Source organism: Nomascus leucogenys, chromosome 8 (assembly GCF_006542625.1).
Source record: "Nomascus leucogenys isolate Asia chromosome 8, Asia_NLE_v1, whole genome shotgun sequence".
Lineage (NCBI taxonomy): Eukaryota > Metazoa > Chordata > Mammalia > Primates > Hylobatidae > Nomascus > Nomascus leucogenys.
Window position 1 is genome coordinate 105012735 of NC_044388.1, and position 21735 is coordinate 105034469.

The 21735-nt window shown below is 54.7% G+C and overlaps 1 protein-coding gene across 1 annotated transcript in view; it reads left to right on the forward strand.

The window, feature by feature from the left end:
• LRRC8A (leucine rich repeat containing 8 VRAC subunit A) overlaps positions 1–20795 on the forward strand; it is a 37237-nt gene extending 16442 nt beyond the window's left edge. Inside the window, exons 3-4 of the mRNA XM_003264218.3 lie at positions 8375–10539; positions 18848–20795. Coding sequence (XP_003264266.1) covers positions 8383–10539; positions 18848–19123 — 2433 coding nt within the window. The 5' untranslated portion in view covers positions 8375–8382 and the 3' untranslated portion in view covers positions 19124–20795. The remainder of the gene's footprint in view (positions 1–8374; positions 10540–18847) is intronic.
• Positions 20796–21735: the final 940 nt, after the last annotated feature.

Sequence of the window (21735 nt, forward strand, 5' to 3'; positions counted from 1 at the left end):
GCCCACCATCACAAGTAGCAGAGCCAGGCTGGTCCTGGCCCGGCCGTTGCCTCCAAGCTCATGTAGGCTTGCTCTCTACTGACCTGGGCTCTCACACAGATAGTTTGGGAAGCCTCATTTCTGTGATCTTCATGATAGTCCTAAGAGCCCGCAGGGCATTTGTCACCTTCCCCCATGTTACAATGGGGAACCAAGGTGCTAGATAGCCCCCTCCCTCTCTGCCAGCTGGAGGCCAGAACAGTCAGGACAAGGGGTGTCTGTGATGGTGGCAGCAGCTCTGCAGTCACAGCCCAGCAGTCTGACACGGGGGTGGGCAGATGAGGGGGAAGGAGGAGTCCAGGCTGGGCAGAGGCCTGGGCCCACCCACCCCTTGGCCCATTTTTTACACAACGTGGACACATCTTTAACAGGTTTGCTGCTCCTTTCTAGACAGGGAAACTGAGGCCCTGGGAGAGAAGCTGTTCCACAGCTCTGCCAGGATGCAGTGCCAGCTGAGAGGGCCGAGCACAGGGAAGATAAGCAAGGGCACTTTCCATAAGGCAGAGATAGCCCAGCCACCCGCACCCCCCGCCTCAAAGCCTCCCTTCCCTTCTGGGGCATTTCTGACCACACCCAGGTGCACCCCAAGAAGGGCTCTCGGTGGGGTCTGCTCCATCTGAATGGCCCACCGTGGAGGTGCTGCGTGTCTGGGCCCACTGCAAATCCAGGTTCGAACGCTGCTTGTCACTTACAGGCAGTATGAAGTTGGGCAGAAGACTTCTGTCTCCGAACCGTTTCCGTGGTTATAAAATGGACACCTTAAAAAAAAAAGCCTTAACAAAAGGATATTCTCATATGTGTTAGAACATGGTGAGCCTTGAGGACATTATGTTAAGTGATAGAGCCCGTCACAAAAGGACAAATACCTTATGATTCGACTTACACGAGGTCCCTAGAGGAGTCAGATTGACAGAGAGAGGAAGTGGGATGGAGTGCTAGGAGGCGGTGGGGGGAAGGGGTGTTGTGTTTAAGGGGTGTGGGTTTCAGTCTGATGAGATGAAGGGAGTTCTGTGTATGGTGGTGATGGTTGCACAACAGTGAATGTGCTTCATGCCACTGAACTGCACCCTTGAACATGGGTAAGATGGTACATTTTCAGTTACGTGTGTTTTATGACAGTCTAAATAATTGAGGGAAAAAAAATGGACGTGGAAACAATGGGGACCTCCTGGCTCGGTGCCGGGGAGAATCTGGCCTTGGCCTTGGTTGTCTGTTTCTGAACTGGAACTGCTCTCTTGTGGGTATCTGGTCATCTGCAGTCCTGAGCTCCTGGGCGCGTCCCTGTGGGGGATTCCTCAGGGCTGGGCAGGGAAAGGAAGGGCCCAGGCTGCCTGGCTTTAGCTGCCTCCCCTACCCCAGCCCCAACCCACATCCACCTGAAACTGCTGCCGGCCTCTCCACCACACCTGGGGCCCACGCCCTGCAGCGCCCCACCCTACCTTGTCCCCTTTCAGGCGCTCTCTGGGAGAGACTCTGAGTGTATCGAGTCCTAACAATTGACTCTTGTCCTCAAAGAGAATCTGGCTTCACTAGGTGCTGAGGAGATGGAGGAAAAATTATACCAGCCTGGGCTGACTGCGCCCCACTCTGCACAAAGCACTTTAAAAGCATTTGGGGGCTGGACACAGTGGCTCATGCCTGTAATCCCAGCACTTTGGGAAGCTGAGGTGGGCGGATCGCTTGAGGTCAGGAGTTCGAGAGCAGCCTAACCAACATGGTGAAACTCTGTCTCTACTAAAATACAAAAATTAGCCGGGCATGGTGGTGGGCGCCTGTAATCCTAGCTACTTGGGAGACTGAGAGAGGAGAATCGTTTGAACCCAGGAGGCACAGGTTGCAGTGAGCTGAGATCATGCCACTGTACTCCAGCCTGGGTGACAGAGTGAGACTCCGTCTCAAAATAAAAATAAAAGCATTTAGTTCCCAAGACTTGCCGGGTGCAGTAGCTCATGCTCGTAGTCCCAGCTACTTAGGCTGAGGTGGGAGGATCACTCAAGTCCAGGAGTTCGAGGCCAGATGGGCAACATAGCAAGACCCCATCTCTGAAAATTTTTTTTAAATTAGTCCAGTGTGAGGCCCAGCGCAGTGGCTCACACCTGTAATCCCTGCACTTTGGAAGGCTGAGGTGGGCAGATCACGAGGTCAGGAGCTCGAGACCAGCCTGACCAACATGGTAAAACCCTGTCTCTACTAAAAATATAAAAATTAGCCGGGCATGGTGGTGCACGCCTGGAATCCCAGCTACTCCAGAGGCAGAGGCAGGAGAATCGCTTGAACTCAGGAGGCAGAGGTTGCGGTGAGCCTAGATCATGCCACTGCATTCCAGCCTGGGCAATAGAGCAAGACTCCATCTCAGAAAAAAACAGACCAGGCACAGTGGCTCACGCCTGTAATCCCAGCACTTTGGGAGGCCGAGGCTGGTGGATCATGAGGTCAGGAGATAGAAACCATCCTGGCCAACATGGTGAAACCCCGTCTTGACTAAAATACGAAAAATTAGCCGGGCGTGGTGGTGGCGCGCCTGTAGTGCCAGCTACTCGGGAGGCTGAGGCAGGGGATTGTTCGAACCCAGGAGGCGGAGATTGCAGTGAGCCCAGATCGTGCCACTGCACCCCAGCCTGGCAACAGTGTGAGACTCTGCCTCAAAAAAAAGAAAATTTTTAGTCCAGTGTGGTGCTGCACGCCTGCAGTCCAGCTACTCTGGAGGCCAAAGTAGGAGGATCGCTTGAGGCCAGGAGTTTGAGACCAGCCTGGGCAACATAGCAAGATCCTGTCCCATTTAATTAAAATAATTCCGTGGCCTCCTCCCAGCAGCCCTGCGTGGTATCATGCCCATCATGTATGTGAAGAAACTGAGGCTGCAAGCAGTGAGGAGCTTGTCCAAGGTCCCACAGCAAGGCTGCCAGAGTCCAGGCCCACACCTTGGTGCTGGCTTCCCCTCTTCATCCTCGGCAAGAGCCGCGTGGGAGGGAGCCCACCCCTGCAGGGGGCAGGCAGGTGGCTCTGACCACCTGGCTGGCTCCTGTTGGGGTGGGGCTCCTTTCTCCACACCCTTGGGAACTCAACCCTGGATTTGGTGCCTGCACCCTCTTTCCTGATCTCCCCTGAAGCCCCATCAAAGAGGGGCAGTGACTTGTCCAAAATCACACAGCAGAGGACAAGGAAACGGGTGCAGCTGGGGGTGACCCCTCCGGACAGGTTACCCTCACCAGGGTAGGCCCAGGCACCAGCCGGGCCAGGCCTGCGAGAGACTCCAGTCCAGGCCCTTCTCAGCTCTGCAGCCAGCCCCAGGCTCTGCCATTGGAACCCCAGGGACCTCCTCCACTCCTCAGACAACACTCAAACTGGAGAGAGGAACCTGAAGCAGAAGTCCCACCTTGATAATTTTTTTTTTTTGCCCCCGCTGGACCTAGCCAAGGGCTGAACAGAGTCCAGATGTTCCCAGACCAAGCGTGGAGTTGGGGCGGGTGGTCAGAATCAGACCTGATTGGGACGGTGTTTCCTGCCTTGGGCAGGTGGTTTTGCCTCTGTGAGCCTCAGTTTCCCTCACCTGTGTGACTGAGCTGGGAACACTTCCGGTCTCAGAAGGAGGAGTCTGCGTGGCGCAGACAAGCCCCAGGTCGGCGGGGCTGGGGCGGCTCCTCACAGAGGAAGCAGGTGTTTCTGTGAGCGAACACACCCCACTCCCTGAACACGAGGGAGGTGTTGCAGTATCATTGTCACCACATCCTGCCCGCTCAAACAGCCGCGCCCACCCTGGCTGTCTCATTCCAGACTCGGGGGCAGGCAGGCTGCTGCATGCACTGGGCTCCTCTCCTCCTGCTTCTGTTCCCCAGTCTTTAGGTCCTGGCCCTGGATGGGGACTCCAGGTGTCCACGTGTCTCAGTGGAGGCAGCTGTGTGATTCAGCAGGCTCTCCCAGTGCCACTTTCTTTCCCAGCAGTGTAGGTGGTGCGTGGACCCAGCTGGTCATTAGAGGGCCTGGGCCTTCCTGTGGGGCGGGTGCTTGCCCTGGCCCGTGAGTCCTGGCATCACTAGGAGGGCTGACTTCTGGCCTGGAGCTGCCAGCCCAGGGCGGGCGGTGGTGTCTGCTGGCCCCTTGGTGACCTGAGTGCTGGTAATGCTGAGGGGCGGGGAAGCTGCACTCCTGGGCCCATTTCTCTTGGCACTGCCTGGGTGAGACCTTGGGGAGGCGGAGGGCAAGTCCCACATGGTGGCGAGGACCTGAGCCCGGTGGTGGGGGGACAGGCCTGCTGGCTTTGTTCTTACTCTACTCTGCCACTTAATAGCAGGGTGATGTTGGCAGGTGATGTCACCTCCCTGAGCCTTAGCACCCCCATCTGTGGGATGGGGCTACAGAGGCCTGGCCTCTTGGGTATCAAGGATGACCCTAGGAGGGCCTAAAGGGGAGGCCTGCCTGGTGCCTGACACACTTCCAGGCCCTCAGCACCAGCTGTGGCCATCATCACCCTTGCTGAGTGCCCCATTCCACCTGCCTCACATGGGGTCCTGCTCTGCCTTCCTCCTGTCCTCCCCATCCCAGCATAGCCTAGAAAGATTGGGGCTGGGGAGTGTTTGGCATTTGCAGAGAGGTGCTGTTCTTTTTTTTTTTTTTTTTTTTTTTTTGAGACAGCATCTCGCTCTGTCACCCAGGCTGGAGTGCAGTGGCACAATCTCAGCTCACTGCAAGCTCCACTTCCTGGGTTCACGCCATTCTCCTTCCTCAGCCTTCCAAGCAGCTGGCACTACAGGCGCCTGCCACTATGCCCGGCTAATTTTTTGTATTAGTAGAGACGGGGGTTTCACCGTGTTAGCCAGGCTGGTCTCGATCTCCTGACCTCGTGATCCGCCTGCCTCGGCCTCCCAAAGTGCTGGATTTACAGGCGTGAGCCACTGCGCCCGGCCGGAGAGGTGCTGTTCTTAAGTGTTCCTAACTAGGCCGGGCACAGTGGCTCACGCCTGTAATCCCAACACTTTGGGAGGCCAAGGCAGGTGGATTGGTTGAGGCCAGGAATTCAAGACCAGCCCGGCCAACATGGCAAAACCCTGTCTCTACTAAAAATACAAAAATTAGCTGGATGTGGTGGCGGGTGTCTGTAATCCCAGCCACTTGGGAGATTGAGACGTGAGAATCACTTAAACCCAGGAGGCAGAGGTTGCAGTGAGCCAGGATCATGCCACTGCACCCCAGCCTGGGTGACAGAGTGAGATTGTCTCAAAAAGGAAAAAAAAATGTTTGTTACTATTCTGGTTATTAACATTATCAGTAATCAAAGAAAGGTGGCCCATCATCTGGGCACCCCGTTCCTCTCCTAAAAGAAACAGACACATTTGACACAGGCATTTAAAACTTGGTTTAGATAAAAATCTAGGTTCTGGGTTACAGTGTAAAGTAAAAATTGAGTGTAAAGTAAAAGCACAATTTGGCCAGGCACAGTGACTCACGCCTATAATCCCTGCACTTTGGGAGGCCGAGGCAGGTGGATCACCTGAGGTCAGGAGTTTGAGCCAGCCTGGCCAACGTGGCGAAAGTCCATTTCTACTAAAAATACAAAAATTAGCTGGGTGTGGTAGCGTGTGCCTGTAATCCCAGCTACTTGGGAGGCAGAGGCAGGAGAATCACTTGAACCCAGGAGGCAGAAGCTGTGGTGAGCCGAGATTGTGCCACTGCACTCCAGCCTGGGTGACAGAGCGATACTCTGTCTCTAAATAAATAACTAAAAGCACAATTTATTATAATACACAGAAAGGGCTGGGTGCAGTGCCTCACTCCTGTAATCCCAACACTTTGGAAGGCCAAGGCCGGAGGATTGCTTGAGGCCAGGAGTTCGAAACCAACTTGGTCAACATAGCGAGATCCTGTCTCTACAAAAAATTTTTAAAATTAGCCGGGCATGGGCCAGGCACGGTGGCTCACACCTGTCATCCTAGCACTTTGGGAGGCCAAGGCAGGCAGATCACAAGGTCAGGAGATCGAGACCATCCTGGCTAACACGGTGAAACCCTGTCTCTACTAAAAATACAAAACAAAGTTAGCCGGGTGTGGTGGGCGAGTGCCTGTAGTCCCAGCTACTTGGAAGGCTGAGGCAGGAGAATGGCGTGAACCTGGGAGGCAGAGCTTGCAGTGAGCTGAGATGGCGCCAATGTACTCCAGCCTAGGTGACAGAGTGAGACTCCGTCTCAAAAAAAAAAAAAAAAAAAAAAATTAGCCAGCCATGGTGGCACACACCTGTAGCCCCAGCTACCTGGGGGAGGCTGAGGTAGGAGGATTGCTCGACCAGGAGGTTGAGGCTGCAGTGAGCCATGATCATGCCACCACGCTCTAGTTTGGGCAACAGAGCAAGATCCAGTCTCTTAAAATAAAAATTATAAAATTCTAAAATACACAGAAAGGACTGGAAGGCATTATTCAGTGAAAAGTTAACTGTGTAACCCTTGTGGGGATTGTAAAGGGGATTCTTTTTTTTTTTTTTTTTTGCTGTTATGCTTTTTTACAATTGTCCGTATGTTCTCCAGGGAACATCTAGTACCTTATCCCTCCGTGACAGCCTTACAGACCATTGTAAGAACAACGAGCCTTGGCCGTGTGACCACAAATGGCCACGGAGAGGCATTCTCACAGAGATCTTGCTGTGCGCCTCCTGTGTGGCACGGGCTGGGTTTCCTAATGTGGCTTCTCAGCCAGTGTTTCCCAAGCTTGGCCAAACATTAGAGTCACCAAAGTTATGTGTTAAAAATCAGGTTCCCAGCCGGGCACGGTGGCTCACTCCTGTAATCCCAGCACTTTGGGAGGCTGAGGCGGGTGGATCAGGAGGTCAAGAGATCGAGACCATCCTAGTCAACATGGTGAAACCTCGTGTCTACTAAAAAACACAAAAATTACCTGGGCATGGTGGTGCAGGCCTGCAGTCCCAGCTACTCGGGAGGCTGAGGCAGGAGAATCGCTTGAACCCTGGAGGCAGAGGTTGCAGTGAGCCAAAATGATGATGCCACTGCACTCCAGCCTGGTGACAGAACAAGACTCCGTCTAAAAAAAAAAAAGGAAAATCAGATTTCCAGCTTCTCTCCATAGTAGTCAAACTAGACTCTCTCCGGGAGAGCCTGCTGTTGCTGCTGTTTTTCATTCCTTTGTACACACGCAACCAGAGATGATTTTACATTAAGGCCTCTCTGTGATCACCCAGTTTGTGGGGGAAGAGAGCCTTATTCTTAATCCCCTCTCTTGAGGCTGCTCCCCCAGGAGCCTGTCATTAAGACCCACTGTGTGACCTTTGGTCTTCCGAGTGCTCCCAGAATCTTGTACACACATAACTATATGCACATGTGGAATTTTGTTGTTGAGACGGGGTCTCTGTCACCCAGGCTGGAGTACAGTGATGGGGTCATAGCTCACTGCAGCTTCGACCTCCTGGACTCAAGCGATCCTCCCACTTCATCCTCCCAAAGTGCTGGGATTACAGGTTAGGATTACAGGCGTGAGCCACCGTGCCAGCCCCCATGTGGAATTTTTTTTTTTTTTTGAGTTGGAGTTTCACTCTTGTCGCCCAGGCTGGAGTGCAATGGCACAATCTCGGCTCACTGCAACCTCCACCTCCCGGGCTCAAGTGATTCTCCTGTCTCAACCTCCCGAGTAACTGGGATTACAGGCACCCGCCACTACGCCAGGCTAATTTTTGTATTTTTAGTAGAGACGGGGTTTCACCATGTTGGCCAGGCTGGTCTTGAACTTCTGACCTCAGGTGATCCACCCACCTCAGCCTCCCAAAGTGCTGGGATTACAGACGTGAACCATGTGGAATTTTTAAATCTTGCTCTTTGTTTTATGGAAGTGAGTTCATGTTGCGCCCCCTCTGCATGTTGCTTTCTTTCATCGTATTTTGCGGGAATCCCTCCAGCCCTTTGCTGCAGCTTTACAGCAGCTGGTTCCCAGTGAACTGGGAGTTTTAAATGTGTCCCTCTGGTCAATCTGTTCATTAAATAGGTGGACTTTAGAAAGGAGTTCCCGAATGCTCTTACTGGAATGCAAGGGATGGGGCAGAGAACCCTGAGGCTGCACTGGGGATCTGTCTAATCTCACTGTGCTCAGTCTTCCTGTGTATTAAATGGGGAGCTGCCCGCCTCCCCCAGGGTGGTTTCCCAGCCAAGTGGCCACATGCTTTCTGCAGAAGGGCTGATAAGTGGGCTGCCCTGTGGAGTGGGCAGACTTTGGCTCCCAGCTAGATTTGAGGTGGAATTTTGGACAATGGAAGAATTTTCATTGTCTTCTTCCCCTGACCCCTGGGTCCTAGGAAAGCCAGGCCACCCTGTGCTAACCCCGTCCTATGGATCCCTTTTAGGTTGAACCATGATTCCGGTGACAGAGCTCCGCTACTTTGCGGACACGCAGCCAGCATACCGGATCCTGAAGCCGTGGTGGGATGTGTTCACAGACTACATCTCTATCGTCATGCTGATGATTGCCGTCTTCGGGGGGACGCTGCAGGTCACCCAAGACAAGATGATCTGCCTGCCTTGTAAGTGGGTCACCAAGGACTCCTGCAATGACTCTTTCCGGGGCTGGGCAGCCCCTGGCCCGGAGCCTACCTACCCCAACTCCACCATTCTGCCGACCCCTGACACGGGCCCCACAGGCATCAAGTATGACCTGGACCGGCACCAGTACAACTATGTGGATGCCGTGTGCTATGAGAACCGGCTGCACTGGTTTGCCAAGTACTTCCCCTACCTGGTGCTTCTGCACACACTCATCTTCCTGGCCTGCAGCAACTTCTGGTTCAAATTCCCACGCACCAGCTCGAAGCTGGAGCACTTTGTGTCTATCCTGCTGAAGTGCTTCGACTCGCCCTGGACCACGAGAGCCCTGTCGGAGACAGTGGTGGAGGAGAGTGACCCCAAGCCGGCCTTCAGCAAGATGAATGGCTCCATGGACAAGAAGTCATCGACCGTCAGTGAGGACGTGGAGGCCACCGTGCCCATGCTGCAGCGGACCAAGTCACGGATCGAGCAGGGTATTGTGGACCGCTCAGAGACGGGCGTGCTGGACAAGAAGGAGGGGGAGCAGGCCAAGGCGCTGTTTGAGAAGGTGAAGAAGTTCCGGACCCATGTGGAGGAGGGGGACATCGTGTACCGCCTCTACATGCGGCAGACCATCATCAAGGTGATCAAGTTCATCCTCATCATCTGCTACACCGTCTACTACGTGCACAACATCAAGTTCGACGTGGACTGCACCGTGGACATTGAGAGCCTGACGGGCTACCGCACCTACCGCTGTGCCCACCCCCTGGCCACACTCTTCAAGATCCTGGCGTCCTTCTACATCAGCCTAGTCATCTTCTACGGCCTCATCTGCATGTACACACTGTGGTGGATGCTACGGCGCTCCCTCAAGAAGTACTCGTTCGAGTCGATCCGCGAGGAGAGCAGCTACAGCGACATCCCCGACGTCAAGAATGACTTCGCCTTCATGCTGCACCTCATTGACCAATATGACCCGCTCTACTCCAAGCGCTTCGCTGTCTTCCTGTCGGAGGTGAGTGAGAACAAGCTGCGGCAGCTGAACCTCAACAACGAGTGGACGCTGGACAAGCTCCGGCAGCGACTCACCAAGAATGCGCAGGACAAGCTGGAGCTGCACCTGTTCATGCTCAGTGGCATCCCTGACACTGTGTTTGACCTGGTGGAGCTGGAGGTCCTGAAGCTGGAGCTGATCCCCGACGTGACCATCCCGCCCAGCATTGCCCAGCTCACGGGCCTCAAGGAGCTGTGGCTCTACCACACAGCAGCCAAGATTGAGGCGCCCGCGCTGGCCTTCCTGCGCGAGAACCTGCGGGCGCTGCACATCAAGTTCACCGACATCAAGGAGATCCCGCTGTGGATCTATAGCCTGAAGACGCTGGAGGAGCTGCACCTGACGGGCAACCTGAGCGCGGAGAACAACCGCTACATCGTCATCGACGGGCTGCGGGAGCTCAAACGCCTCAAGGTGCTGCGGCTCAAGAGCAACCTGAGCAAGCTGCCGCAGGTGGTCACAGATGTGGGCGTGCACCTGCAGAAGCTATCCATCAACAATGAGGGCACCAAGCTCATCGTCCTCAACAGCCTCAAGAAGATGGCGAACCTGACTGAGCTGGAGCTGATTCGCTGTGACCTGGAGCGCATCCCCCACTCCATCTTCAGCCTTCACAACCTGCAGGAGATTGACCTCAAGGACAACAACCTCAAGACCATCGAGGAGATCATCAGCTTCCAGCACCTGCACCGCCTCACCTGCCTTAAGCTGTGGTACAACCACATCGCCTACATCCCCATCCAGATCGGCAACCTCACCAACCTGGAGCGCCTCTACCTGAACCGCAACAAGATCGAGAAGATCCCCACCCAGCTCTTCTACTGCCGCAAGCTGCGCTACCTGGACCTCAGCCACAACAACCTGACCTTCCTCCCCGCCGACATCGGCCTCCTGCAGAACCTCCAGAACCTGGCCATCACGGCCAACCGGGTGAGTGGCCTGGCCACGGCTCTGCGTGTGGGCTGGCGGGTGGCCTGGCCGGGGCCTGTGGTGGGGCGCTCGGCAGGCTCAGTGTCCTGGGACCGTCGATGCCCCTGAGTGTGGAGTCCTCACCTGGGGTTTACAGAACCATCCAGGATAGAAGCTCTGTTCAAGAGACACTCCTTGGGCCCCATCCCAGGCCTGCTGAATCCGAATCTCTGGGCCCCGGGCCTGTCTTTGCTCCAAAATGTTGCAGTTCTCCTGCCTGGAGAGACTGTATGGCCAGGCAAGGTCTGTCCCCCAAGGTGACCTTGAGCCGGGTTCCTCTTCAGCAGGGATGTGCGTGGGCAGGAGGTCCCAATCCGGGGGTTCTCTCGCAAAGCCAGGTGGTGGGAGTCAAGACTTAGCTTGGAGTTTGTGTCTTCCTCAGCTTGTTCCCAGTCGGATTTGGAGGCAAGGAGCCAATCCGGGTCCACCCAGGACAGAAACTGTGTGGGTGGCCAGTGCTGGCTGAGGGGAAGCCTTGGATGGTCTCTGCAGCTCCCAGCATCACTCACACACCTTTCTCCACTGCATTTGGTGGTGTCAGAGGCAGAGTTGGGCTTAGATGGGGCTAGCTTGTCACTGCCTGCCTTTCTGAAAAGGAAATTGTGCAAATCATTGTCACTGGGAGTTTGGGAGGCCACACCTTCGACATACTTTCAAGACTGTTGGTGGTCTGTGGGTGCCAGTCTCTTACCTGGCTGGGGAAGCCCCCATCCAAGGGCCCCTTGGTGGAGGCAGGCAGTGTGGTTGGAGGGCTGGGTACTCCTGTGGCTCTGTGGTCTGGCCTCTGAAATAGAAACAAAGCCACTGCCATTGTGGGGAACGTCCCTCTTCCACCCCTCCTGGGGACCTGCAGGTCTTCCTGGGCCTCACATCCAGGTGGAGATTCCTGTAGTGAGACATGTGGTGGAGGAAGCCTGAGGCCAGGGGCTGGGAGACAAGGGAGAGCCAAGCCAGCCACCCTTCTGCCCCCGACACAGCAGCAGCTGTCGGGCCCCTGCGAACTTCACTAGGGATGCCACCAAGTTCAGGAGGCTGAAGAAGAGACCCGGAGTTGACCAGACACAGTGGGTCACACCTGTAATCTGAGCACTTAGGGAAGCCAAGGTGGGATGGTCACTTGAGCTCAGGAGTTCCAGCCTGGGCAACGCAGGGAAACCCCATCTCTACCAAAAATACAGAAATGATCCAGGCATGGTGGCATGTGCCTGTAGTCCCAGCTATTTGGGAGGCTGAGGCAGGATTACTTCAGCCTAAGAGTTTGAGACTGCAGTGAGCTATGGTTGTACCACTGTACTCCAGCCTGGGCAATAGAGTGAGACCCAGTCTCAAAATAAAATGAAGAGCCCTGGAGCCAGCCAATGAAACATGGGGTTTATTTGGGGGAACTTAACTTACAGGGCAGTCCAGCAGCAGTGAGCCAAATAGGAAAACCGCTCCTGCTTATAAAAAGCGTGCAGCTCGGCCGGGTGCGGTGGCCCAAGCCTGTAATCCTAGCACTTTGGGAGGCTGAGGTGGGCAGATCACGAGGTCAGGAGTTCGAGACCATCCTGGCCAACATAGTGAAACCCTGTCTCTACTAAAAATACAAAAAAATTAGCAGGGTGTGGTGGCAGGCGCCTGTAGTCCCAGCTACTCGGGAGGCTGAGGCAGGAGAATGTTGTGAACCCGGGAGGCGGAGCTTGCAGTGAGCCGAGATGGTGCCACTGCACTCCAGCCTGGGGGACAGAGCCAGACTCTGTCTCAAAAAAAAAAAAAAAAAAAAGCGTGCAGCTCATAGAGCATTTTCACTAAGCACCCTCCCCTCGGCAGCTTCCGTGTGGCAACCCGCATTTCTTAGTTCAGTTGTTGCTTTTGGGTGCATCTGCCATGCAGCAGCCCCTGTTGGTTTCATGGGCACCTGCTCTGTGTTCACCCTGTGCCAGGCATGATGCACCTGTCCTCCTCCCACCAACCTGCTGAGTCCTCCCAACAGGAGCTGTCTGTAGCATCCTCGGGCACGGAGGGAGGTGGCCCCTGGAATGCCCTGTCTGTCCTCCCGGGCCCCAGGACAGGACACACCTTCTCCAGCATCACTCAGACTAGATGCTTCAGGCCCTCCAGATGCCTGCTGTCTTGGAAGCCTTCCTCCACTCTTCCCCAGGGCTCTCTTACTGCAGAGCAACCTGCAACCCACATGTATCAGGGATTTTGACAAGTCCTTATCTCCGGCCACCCCATATTATGACTTGAGCACAGTGGGAGAGTGGACCAGGGCAGGGTTTTCTCTTGTAGTTTCGGGACAGGCCCACTGAATAGGAAAATTGGAGTCCCCTGGGGAGAAGCCACATTTGGGAAGCACGGAACAAACCCAGCCCTTCTTTAATCTATGAAGGGGGAGACCCTGTGGCTTCCCCATAGCACAGTGCTGCCCTTGATAAGCTGGGACTTCCTCATAGCTCCTGCCATGCCTGTCCTGTCGTGGGTGCTGTGCTGGGGCTGTCCTCCTGGTTGGGGGAGGGTTCAAGCCTCCAGCCTGGCTCCCCATCCTGTCCCCCACCCCCAGCTCCTCCCACCAAGCTTGCCTGTTAAGTGTCGTGCCTGCTGGCTGAGGTCACCCCTCAGGAAAAGAGCTGGCGGCAAGCACGCTGTCCCAGAGGAAGGAGACCCTCTGGACACCCTGTTTAGCACACGGCTTAATCACATCCTGTCCCCACCCCCTGGAACACCAGAACCTTAATAGGGAAAACAGTTCACTTGGGCCAACCCCAGGCAGGCCCTGCATTCTGAGTGGGAGGCCTGAGCCCCTCTTCCTCCTCACTCGGGCTTGACGGCTCCTTCTCAGCCACCTTGGCCTGTGGTGACCAGGTAGGGTGGGCGTGGCCTGCCCAGGCCCTTGTGTGCTGTTTCTCCAGATTTATACTCTTGCTAATGAAAGCCTTGACAAGACAGTATTCATTCGTTCACTCATTTACTGATTTGTGCAAATTGGTTTTTTTGGGGGTTTTTTTTGTTTTTTTTTTGTTTTTTTTTTTTTTTTTTGGTAGAGACAGGTCTCACTGTGTTTTCTAGGCGGGTCTTAAACTCCTGGCCTCAAAGCCTCCCACCTTGGCCGCCCAAAGTGCTGGTATTACAGGCATGAGCCACTTCGCCTGGCCTTTGTGCAAACGTTTTTTGAGCACTCCTAGAATCCAGCTATGGAGCAAGGCACCGGGGACACGGGGATGAAGAAGGCCAAGTAACGAGGCAGTTAGCACAGTGCGTAGGCGCTCTGCTGGAGCACCAGGTCCCTGGGAACACAGAGGAACAGGCCCCTGAAGAACGAGGAGGAGGAAGCCAGGTGGAGGGGAAAGGGACAGTCCGGGAGGTTCTCGTGGGGAGGAGCAGTGAGATGGGCTGCCCAGGAATGTGGGCATCCTGGAGAGCAGAGGTGGGGCTTTGGGGGGGGGGGGTGGATGGCAGGGGGGTCCTGTCCTACACCTCAGTTTCAATTGTCTCTTCATTTGTTTAACAGCCGATCCCTTGCCAGCCCATAGGCTCTGATGACTAAGACCTACCTCTTTTGTTCAAGCAAATGTTTACCGAATTCCTAGTGATTGAGTGGGTGAAGGAATGAGCTGACTTGCAGCATGAGGTTCCTCTTGACGTAGTGTGTGGGGTGGGGTGAGTGAGAAGTGGGAGAGTGGAAGAGAGCTATTAAGAGACCACGATTAGCCATCAGGTGAGGCCACGGGGCCTGGTATGGCCAAGGCAGTTAGGGATGGAGAGACATGGACGGATCTGGGAGATGCTGGAGGGGGAATCCAAAGGGACGGGAGTTGATGGTGGGGGTGGTCTGAGTGACTCGAGCTTTTTTGCGTGGATTGTTGAGACTGGAGGAAGCACAGGTTTTCAGAGGCCAAGGTGTGTCTCGTGTCAGGTGTCTGGGGCTCTGGGATGTCCAAGGGACCATCTTGAATCCACCTGAAGCCCAAGGAGTCACCCTTTGCAGGCTCATGGGTGAAGAGGGGTCCTTGACACGGTCACTGTGGAGAGTACAGAGAAAGAAGGACAGGAGTCTGCAGAAGAGGAGGGCGAGGCCAGAGCGTGGGGCACATGGGGCCTGGGGAGTTGGCTGGATTAGAAATGGGTGACTTTGGCCAGAGAGTTAAGGGTGGACGGGGTCATGGAGGCGGAGTGAGGAGAGAGACAGCGGCTTTCCTGCGGTTAGTCAGGAAGGCCAGAGAGCCAAGGACAACGGAGGGGCCCTGGAATGCTCCTGGGAGAGTTATCCTTTTCAAAGATGAGGTTGAGTTGAGGCCTTTCAGTGCTGATGGGGACCCACTGAAGTCTCTGGGGAGGTAGGAGAGCGTGCATTTGGGGGATTGGGAACCAACTTCAAGCCTCCAGGGCACGGGCGGGTGACAATCCAGCAGAGAAGGATCGGTCCAGAGGATGGGTGTGGCTGTGGTGGGAGCCGAGCAACTGAGAGTACCTCCCCTTTTCTCTATGGGGCTTGGAGAGGGCTCCCTGGCTCAGAGCAGGGCATGTTCCGGGGAGGAGGACTTTCAGGGAGGGGGCTGCAGAGCCAGGCTACATGTGGACCCGAGCTCTGCCACTCGCTGTCCAGAGCTTTCCCACTGTCCCTGACCACTGCGTGTGTCAGCAGAGGAGATCACAAGGTGGGAGTGGGGCCTTTCTGGGAAGGCTCTGGCCCCTGGGTGCTCCACAGCCCACTTCCTGTCTACCCTCTGACCTTCAGCCCCTGCTGACTTCAAAGCCAACCCCAGATGCATTCCTGATCCTTGGGCACAGTGGTGGCAGTGTAGGATACACAGGTTAGGAGCCTTTTTGAAAGCACCCACTGTGCCTGGGCTGGGCGTGGTGGCTCACACCTGTAATCCCAACACTTTGGGAGGCCGAGGTGGGCAGATCACTTGAGGTCAGGAGTTCAAGACCAGCCTGGCCGACATAATGAAACCCCGTCTCTGCAAACAATACAAAAATTAGCTGGGCATGGTGGTATGCGGCTGTAATCCCAGCTACTCAGGAGGCTAAGGCAGGAGAATCACTTGAACCTGGGAGGCGGAGATTACAGTGAGCCAAGATTGCGCCACTGCACTCTGTGGGTGACAGAGTGAGACTCAATCCCCAGCACCCGCCCCCCAAAAAAAAAAAAAAAAAAAGAAAAGAAAAAGCACTCTGCCGGGCCTTGGCCATGCTCATTTCCCTGCTGGGAAAGCCGAATTGCTCCCTAGGAACTCCTGGGTCCTCCTCCAAAAATGGCTGGAGAGAGCAGGTGCCCGTGAGGTTGAGGTCTAAGTCTGCAAAAAGGTCCTCAGCCACAGAGTGTCCAAGCTCAGAGGCATTTCTAGTCCAACCTGTACGTTTTACAAATGGGGAAACTGAGGCCCAGAGAGGGAGGGACTTCCAGAGTTACTCTGTAACTGAGTGCCATATTTGGCAGAAGGGGAATATAGCATGGGCTCTGAGTGGGAGGAAGTAAGATGTACATCCTCTCCTGACCCTTTCTGAGAGGCTGCAACCTCAGACGAGTGGCGTGTCATCTCTTTGGGCCTCAGTCTCCTTGGCAGGAAAATGGGGGTGGTGATAGAGCAAGCTCAGAAAGGCTGCTGTGCGGTCTCCCCATCATCCTCACTTGGGATCAGGGCTCAGGGCTCCTGGCTCCTGTCCTCCTGCCCATCCCATCTGAAGGAGGCAGCCTCGGGACGGGCAGGCTGAACTCATGGCCTTACTTATACGCAGTAAGAACTCACGGCCCCAGCTGATTTCTCGCAGTAGGGCAGGGAAGCAGCTGGCATACGTGAGGCTCTGCCTGTGTGCCGGGAGACAACACGAACCCACTGCAGCCCCCTGTTTGCTCCTTGCTCCGCTAACAGCGTCAACGGTTCACCAGAGCATGGGCTGTTTAACCGGGTTCAAATCCTGGCTCCATCACTTACCAACTGAACCTCTGGACAAGTCAGCGTCTTTGGGCCTCAGTTACCCCATCTGTAAAATGGGAAGAGTATTGACAGAATATTTATAGGTAGTTTGCTGGTTAAATAAGTTAATAGTATCAGTGCTCACAGTGAGCCTGCCACACATTAAGCTGCATACGGGTGTCGTCTGTTAACAGTAATTGCTCCATATCCTCAGGGAATGCGGTCCAAGGTCCCCCGTGGATGCCTGGCACTGCAGGTAGTGCAGAACCCTATATGTTCTGTTCGTTCCTATTCACACATACCCATGATAAAGTTTAATTTATAAATTAAGCATAGTACACTTAGGCTTTGAGGCTATTATTATTTTTTTTTTTTTGAGATGGAGTCTCACTCTGTCATCCAGGCTGGAGCACAGTGGCGCGATCTCGGCTCACTGCAAGCTCCGCCTCCCGGGTTCACGCCATTCTCCTGCCTCAGCCTCCCAAATAGCTGGGACTACAGGCGCCCGCCACCAAGCCCGGCTAATCTTTTTGTATTTTTAGTAGAGACGGGGTTTCACCGTGTTAGCCAGGATGGTCTCGATCTCCTGACCTCGTGATCCGCCCACCTCGGCCTCCCAAAGTGCTGGGATTACAGGTGTGACCCACCGCGCCCGGCCGAGGCTATTATTAAGTAAAGTAAGGGTTGCCTGAGCACAAGCACTATGAGACTATGATGGTGGATCTGATCACAGTCATGACTCCTGAGTGACTGACGTGGGTAGCAGATGCAGCATGGGCGCACCGGACTAAGGGCCCACTCACGTCCCAGACAGGATGGATTTCATCACGCTACTCAAAGTGACATGCAATTTAAAACACGGAATTTTGGCTGGGTGCAGTGGCTCATACCTGTAATCTGAGCACTTTGGGAGGCGGAGGCAGACGAATCACTTGAGGCAAAGAGTTCAAGACCAGCATGGGCAACATGGTGAAACCCTGTCTCTACTAAAAATACAAAAATTAGCCGGGCGTGGTAGCAGGTGCCTGTAGTCCCAGCTACTTGGGAGTCTAAGGCAGGAGAATCGCTTGAACCTGGGAGGTGGAGGTTGCAGTGAGCCAAGATTGTGCCACCGCACTCCAGCCTGGGCAACAGACCAAGACTCATACAGAATTTAGGCTGGGTGCAGTGTCTCACTCCTATAATCTTAGCACTTTGGGAGGCTGAGGTGAGAGGATCACTTGAGCCCAGGAGTTTGAGACCAGCCTGGGCAACACAGTGAGACCTCGTCTCTCCAAAAACAAAAAAGTATGGAATTTTCCATTTAGTATTTTTGGACTGCAGTTGATTGTGGGTAACTGGAACCACAGACAGCAAAACCGTAGATAAGGGAGGACTACTGCATTCATGTTTGGTAAAAGCGTAAGGAGGGGGCTCCAGATGGCCAGGACGAAGCTCCCTGTATGCATCCCACCCTGTGACCTAACAGATGAGGAAACTGGGGCCCAGGAAGGTGCAGTGAGAGCTGGGATTCTCGCCCCTATCAGTGAACTCTCCCAACTTCTCAGAGTTAAGGGGGTAGATTTTCTTTCTTTTTTTTTTTTTTTTTAATTTGAGATGGAGTCTCCCTCTGTCACTCAGACTGGAGTGCAGTGGCGTGGTCTCGGCTCACTGCAACCTCCACCTCCCATGTTCAGGTGATTCTCCTGCCTCAGCCTCCTGAATAGCTGGGATTACAGGCACACGCCACCACGCTCAGGTAATCTTTGTTTTTTTAGTAGAGACGGGGTTTCACCATGTTGGTCAGGCTGGTCTTGAACTCCTGACCTCATGATCCTCCAGCCTCGGCCTCCCAAAGTGCTGGGATTACAGGCTTGAGCCACCGTGCCTGGCCTAGGGGGTGGATTTTCTCAGCATGCTGTTTTGCTTTCGTAAATTGTTCTTAAGCTGGGCAGAACCAACAGCCTGGCTCCTGGTGAGCCCTGGGACGGAGGTGGGAGCAGCTGGCCAATGTGATATACTTCCCAGGGCCAGGTGCTGGAAGACAGTGGGGATTGAGGCAGGCAGGTCTCATCCTTAGAGCCCACATCTAGGGGGTAACAGATGGAAGGATGAGCACTGCAAGTGGGGACATAGGGGCCATGAGACCCAGGAGATCAGGGAAGGCTTCCTGGAGGAAGTGACTGCTGGAGGAAGGCTTCCTGGAGGAAGTGAGGAAGAGCTGAGACCTGGCGCACAGGCACATGTTGGCCAGAGTTTGGCCCAGATTGTGCTGGTGCTGGGGGCCTGGGGATCAGAAAAGATGCTGAGATCTTGGGGAGAGGGAAGGGAAGCCCAGAGGCCCCATCCAGGCCACACCCACCTCACTCTCACTGCTTTTTTCCCTCCAGATCGAGACGCTCCCTCCGGAGCTCTTCCAGTGCCGGAAGCTGCGGGCCCTGCACCTGGGCAACAACGTGCTGCAGTCACTGCCCTCGAGGGTGGGCGAGCTGACCAACCTGACACAGATCGAGCTGCGGGGCAACCGGCTGGAGTGCCTGCCCGTGGAGCTGGGCGAGTGCCCGCTGCTCAAGCGCAGCGGCTTGGTGGTGGAGGAGGACCTGTTCAACACACTGCCGCCCGAGGTGAAGGAGCGGCTGTGGAGGGCTGACAAGGAGCAGGCCTGAGCCAGGCCGGCCCAGCACAGCAAGCAGCGGACCGCTGCCCAGTCCTCAACCCCGGAGGGGCAGGCCCAGCTTCTCCCAGAACTCCCGGACAGCCAGGCCAGCCTCACGGCCGGGCAGGAGCCTGGGGCCACTTGTGAGTTGGGCCAGAGCGAGAGGACAGTATCTGTGGGGCTGGCCCCTTTTCTCCCTCTGAGACTCACGCCCCCCGGGGCAAGCGCTTGTCGAGGAGAGCAAGTCTCAAGAGCGCAGTATTTGGATAATCAGGGTCTCCTCCCTGGAGGCCAGCTCTGCCTCAGGGGCTGAGCTGCCACCAGAGGTCCTGGGACTCTCACTTTAGTTCTTGGTATTTATTTTTCTCCGTCTCCCACCTCCTTCATCCAAATAACTTATACATTCCCAAGAAAGTTCAGCCCAGATGGAAGGTATTCAGGGAAGGGTGGGCTGCCTTGTCCCCTTGTCCTTATTTAGCGATGCCACCGGGCATTTAATGCCCACCGGGACTTCAGCAGAGTGGTCCGGGGTGAACCAGCCGTGGGACAGTCACCCAGCGGTGCCGGGCTGGGCTCTGCGGTGTGGTCCACGGGAGAGCAGGCCTCCAGCTGGAAAGGCCAGGCCTGGAGCTTGCCTCTTCAGTTTTTGTGGCAGTTGTAGTTTTTAGTTTGTTTTTTTTTTTAATCAAAAAACAATTTTTTTAAAAAAAAGCTTTGAAAATGGATGGTTTAGGTATTAAAAAGAAAAAAAAAAACTTAAAAAAAAAAAGACACTAATGGCCAGTGAGTTGGAGTCTCAGGGCAGGGTGGCAGTTTCCCTTGAGCAAAGCAGCCAGACGTTGAACTGTGTTTCCTTTCCCTGGGCGCAGGGTGCAGGGTGTCTTCCAGATCTGGTGTGACCTTGGTCCAGGAGTTCTGTTTGTTCCTGGGGAGGGAGGTTTTTTCGTTTGTTTTTTGGGTTTTTTTTTGGGTGTCTTGTTTTCTTTCTCCTCCATGTGTCTTGGCAGGCACTCATTTCTGTGGCTGTCGGCCAAAGGGAATGTTCTGGAGCTGCCAAGGAGGGAGGAGACTCGGGCTGGCTAATCCCCGGATGAACGGTGCTCCATTCCCACCTCCCCTCCTTGCGCCTGCCCTGCCTCTCTACGCGCAGTGTTAAGGAGCCAAGACGAGCCACTTCGCCCAGACTGTGTTTCCCCACCTCCTGTGGCATGGGTGTACCCAGTGCCACCGCTGGCCTCTGCTGCTTCCATCAGCCCTGTCGCCACCTGGTCCTTCATGAAGAGCAGACACTTAGAGGCTGGTCGGGAATGGGGAGGTCACCCCTGGGAGGGCAGGCTTTGGTTCCAAGCCGGTTCCTGTCCCTGGCGCCTGGAGTACACATAGCCCAGTCGGCGCCTGGTGGCGGGAAGCCACCCTGCTTTAGATCACTCGGGTCCCCACCTTAGAAGGGTCCCCGCCTTAGATCAATCACGTGGACACTAAGGCACGTTTTAGCGTCTCTTGTCTTAATGATTATGTCCATCCGTCTGTCTGTCCATTTGTGTTTTCTGCGTCGTGTCATTGGATATAATCCTCAGAAATAATGCACACTAGCCTCTGACAACCATGAAGCAAAAATCCGTTACATGTGGGTCTGAACTTGTAGACTCGGTCACAGTATCAAATAAAATCTATAACAGAAAGTGGCCTTTGGAGGTCTTTGTGTCATGGGAGGACCCTTCCCTCACTTCTCTGAAGCCTGCTGGGCCGCGTGGAACGTTGCTTGGGCACCCACAGGAGAGTTCACTCTGCTCATCTCTCTGCCCCATGAGACCCTGTGCCTTTGGAGGCAGTTACTGGAGGTTGTAAGCTGGACGCAGCACCTGCTGGGTAACAGGCTGTGACCTGGGCGGGGGATCCCATAGCCAGCACATTCTCTGTCATCCTACTCACCTGTGGTTGGGCACTCATGAGGGGTTTTTGTTGTTGGTTGGTTGTTTTTTTTTTGACAGGGTCTCATTCTGTCACCTAGAGTGCACTGCTGGAATATAGTGGCGTGATCACGGCTCACTGCAGCCTTGACCTCTCCAGGCTCAGGTGATCCTCTCACCTCAGCCTCCCAAGTAGGTAGGACCACAGGGGCATGCTGGCTAATTTTTTTTTTTTTTTTTTTTTAGACAGAGTCTTACTCTGTCACCCAGGCTGGAATGCAGTGGCTCCATCTCGGCTCACTGCAACCTCCACCTCCCGGGTTCAAGTGATTCTCTTGCCTCAGCCTCACGAGTAGCTGGGACTACAGTCTCCCGCTACCATGCCATACCATAATTTTTGTATTTTTAGTAGAGACAGGGTTTCACCATGTTGGCCAGGCTGGTCTTGATCTCCTGACCTTCTGATCTACCCGCCTTGGCCTCCCAAAATGCTGGGATTACAAGCGTGAGCCACCACGCCCAGCCATGCTGGCTAATTTTTGTATTTTTTGTAGGGACGGGGTTTTGCCCAGGTTGGTCTCGAATCCCTGAGCTCAAGAGATCCACCCACCTCAGCCTCCTAAAATGCTGGGACTATAGGCATGAGCCACCGTGCCTGGCCCCTCATGAGTTTTGATGGGCGGGGATGGGAAAGGAGGGCACTGGAATGGGA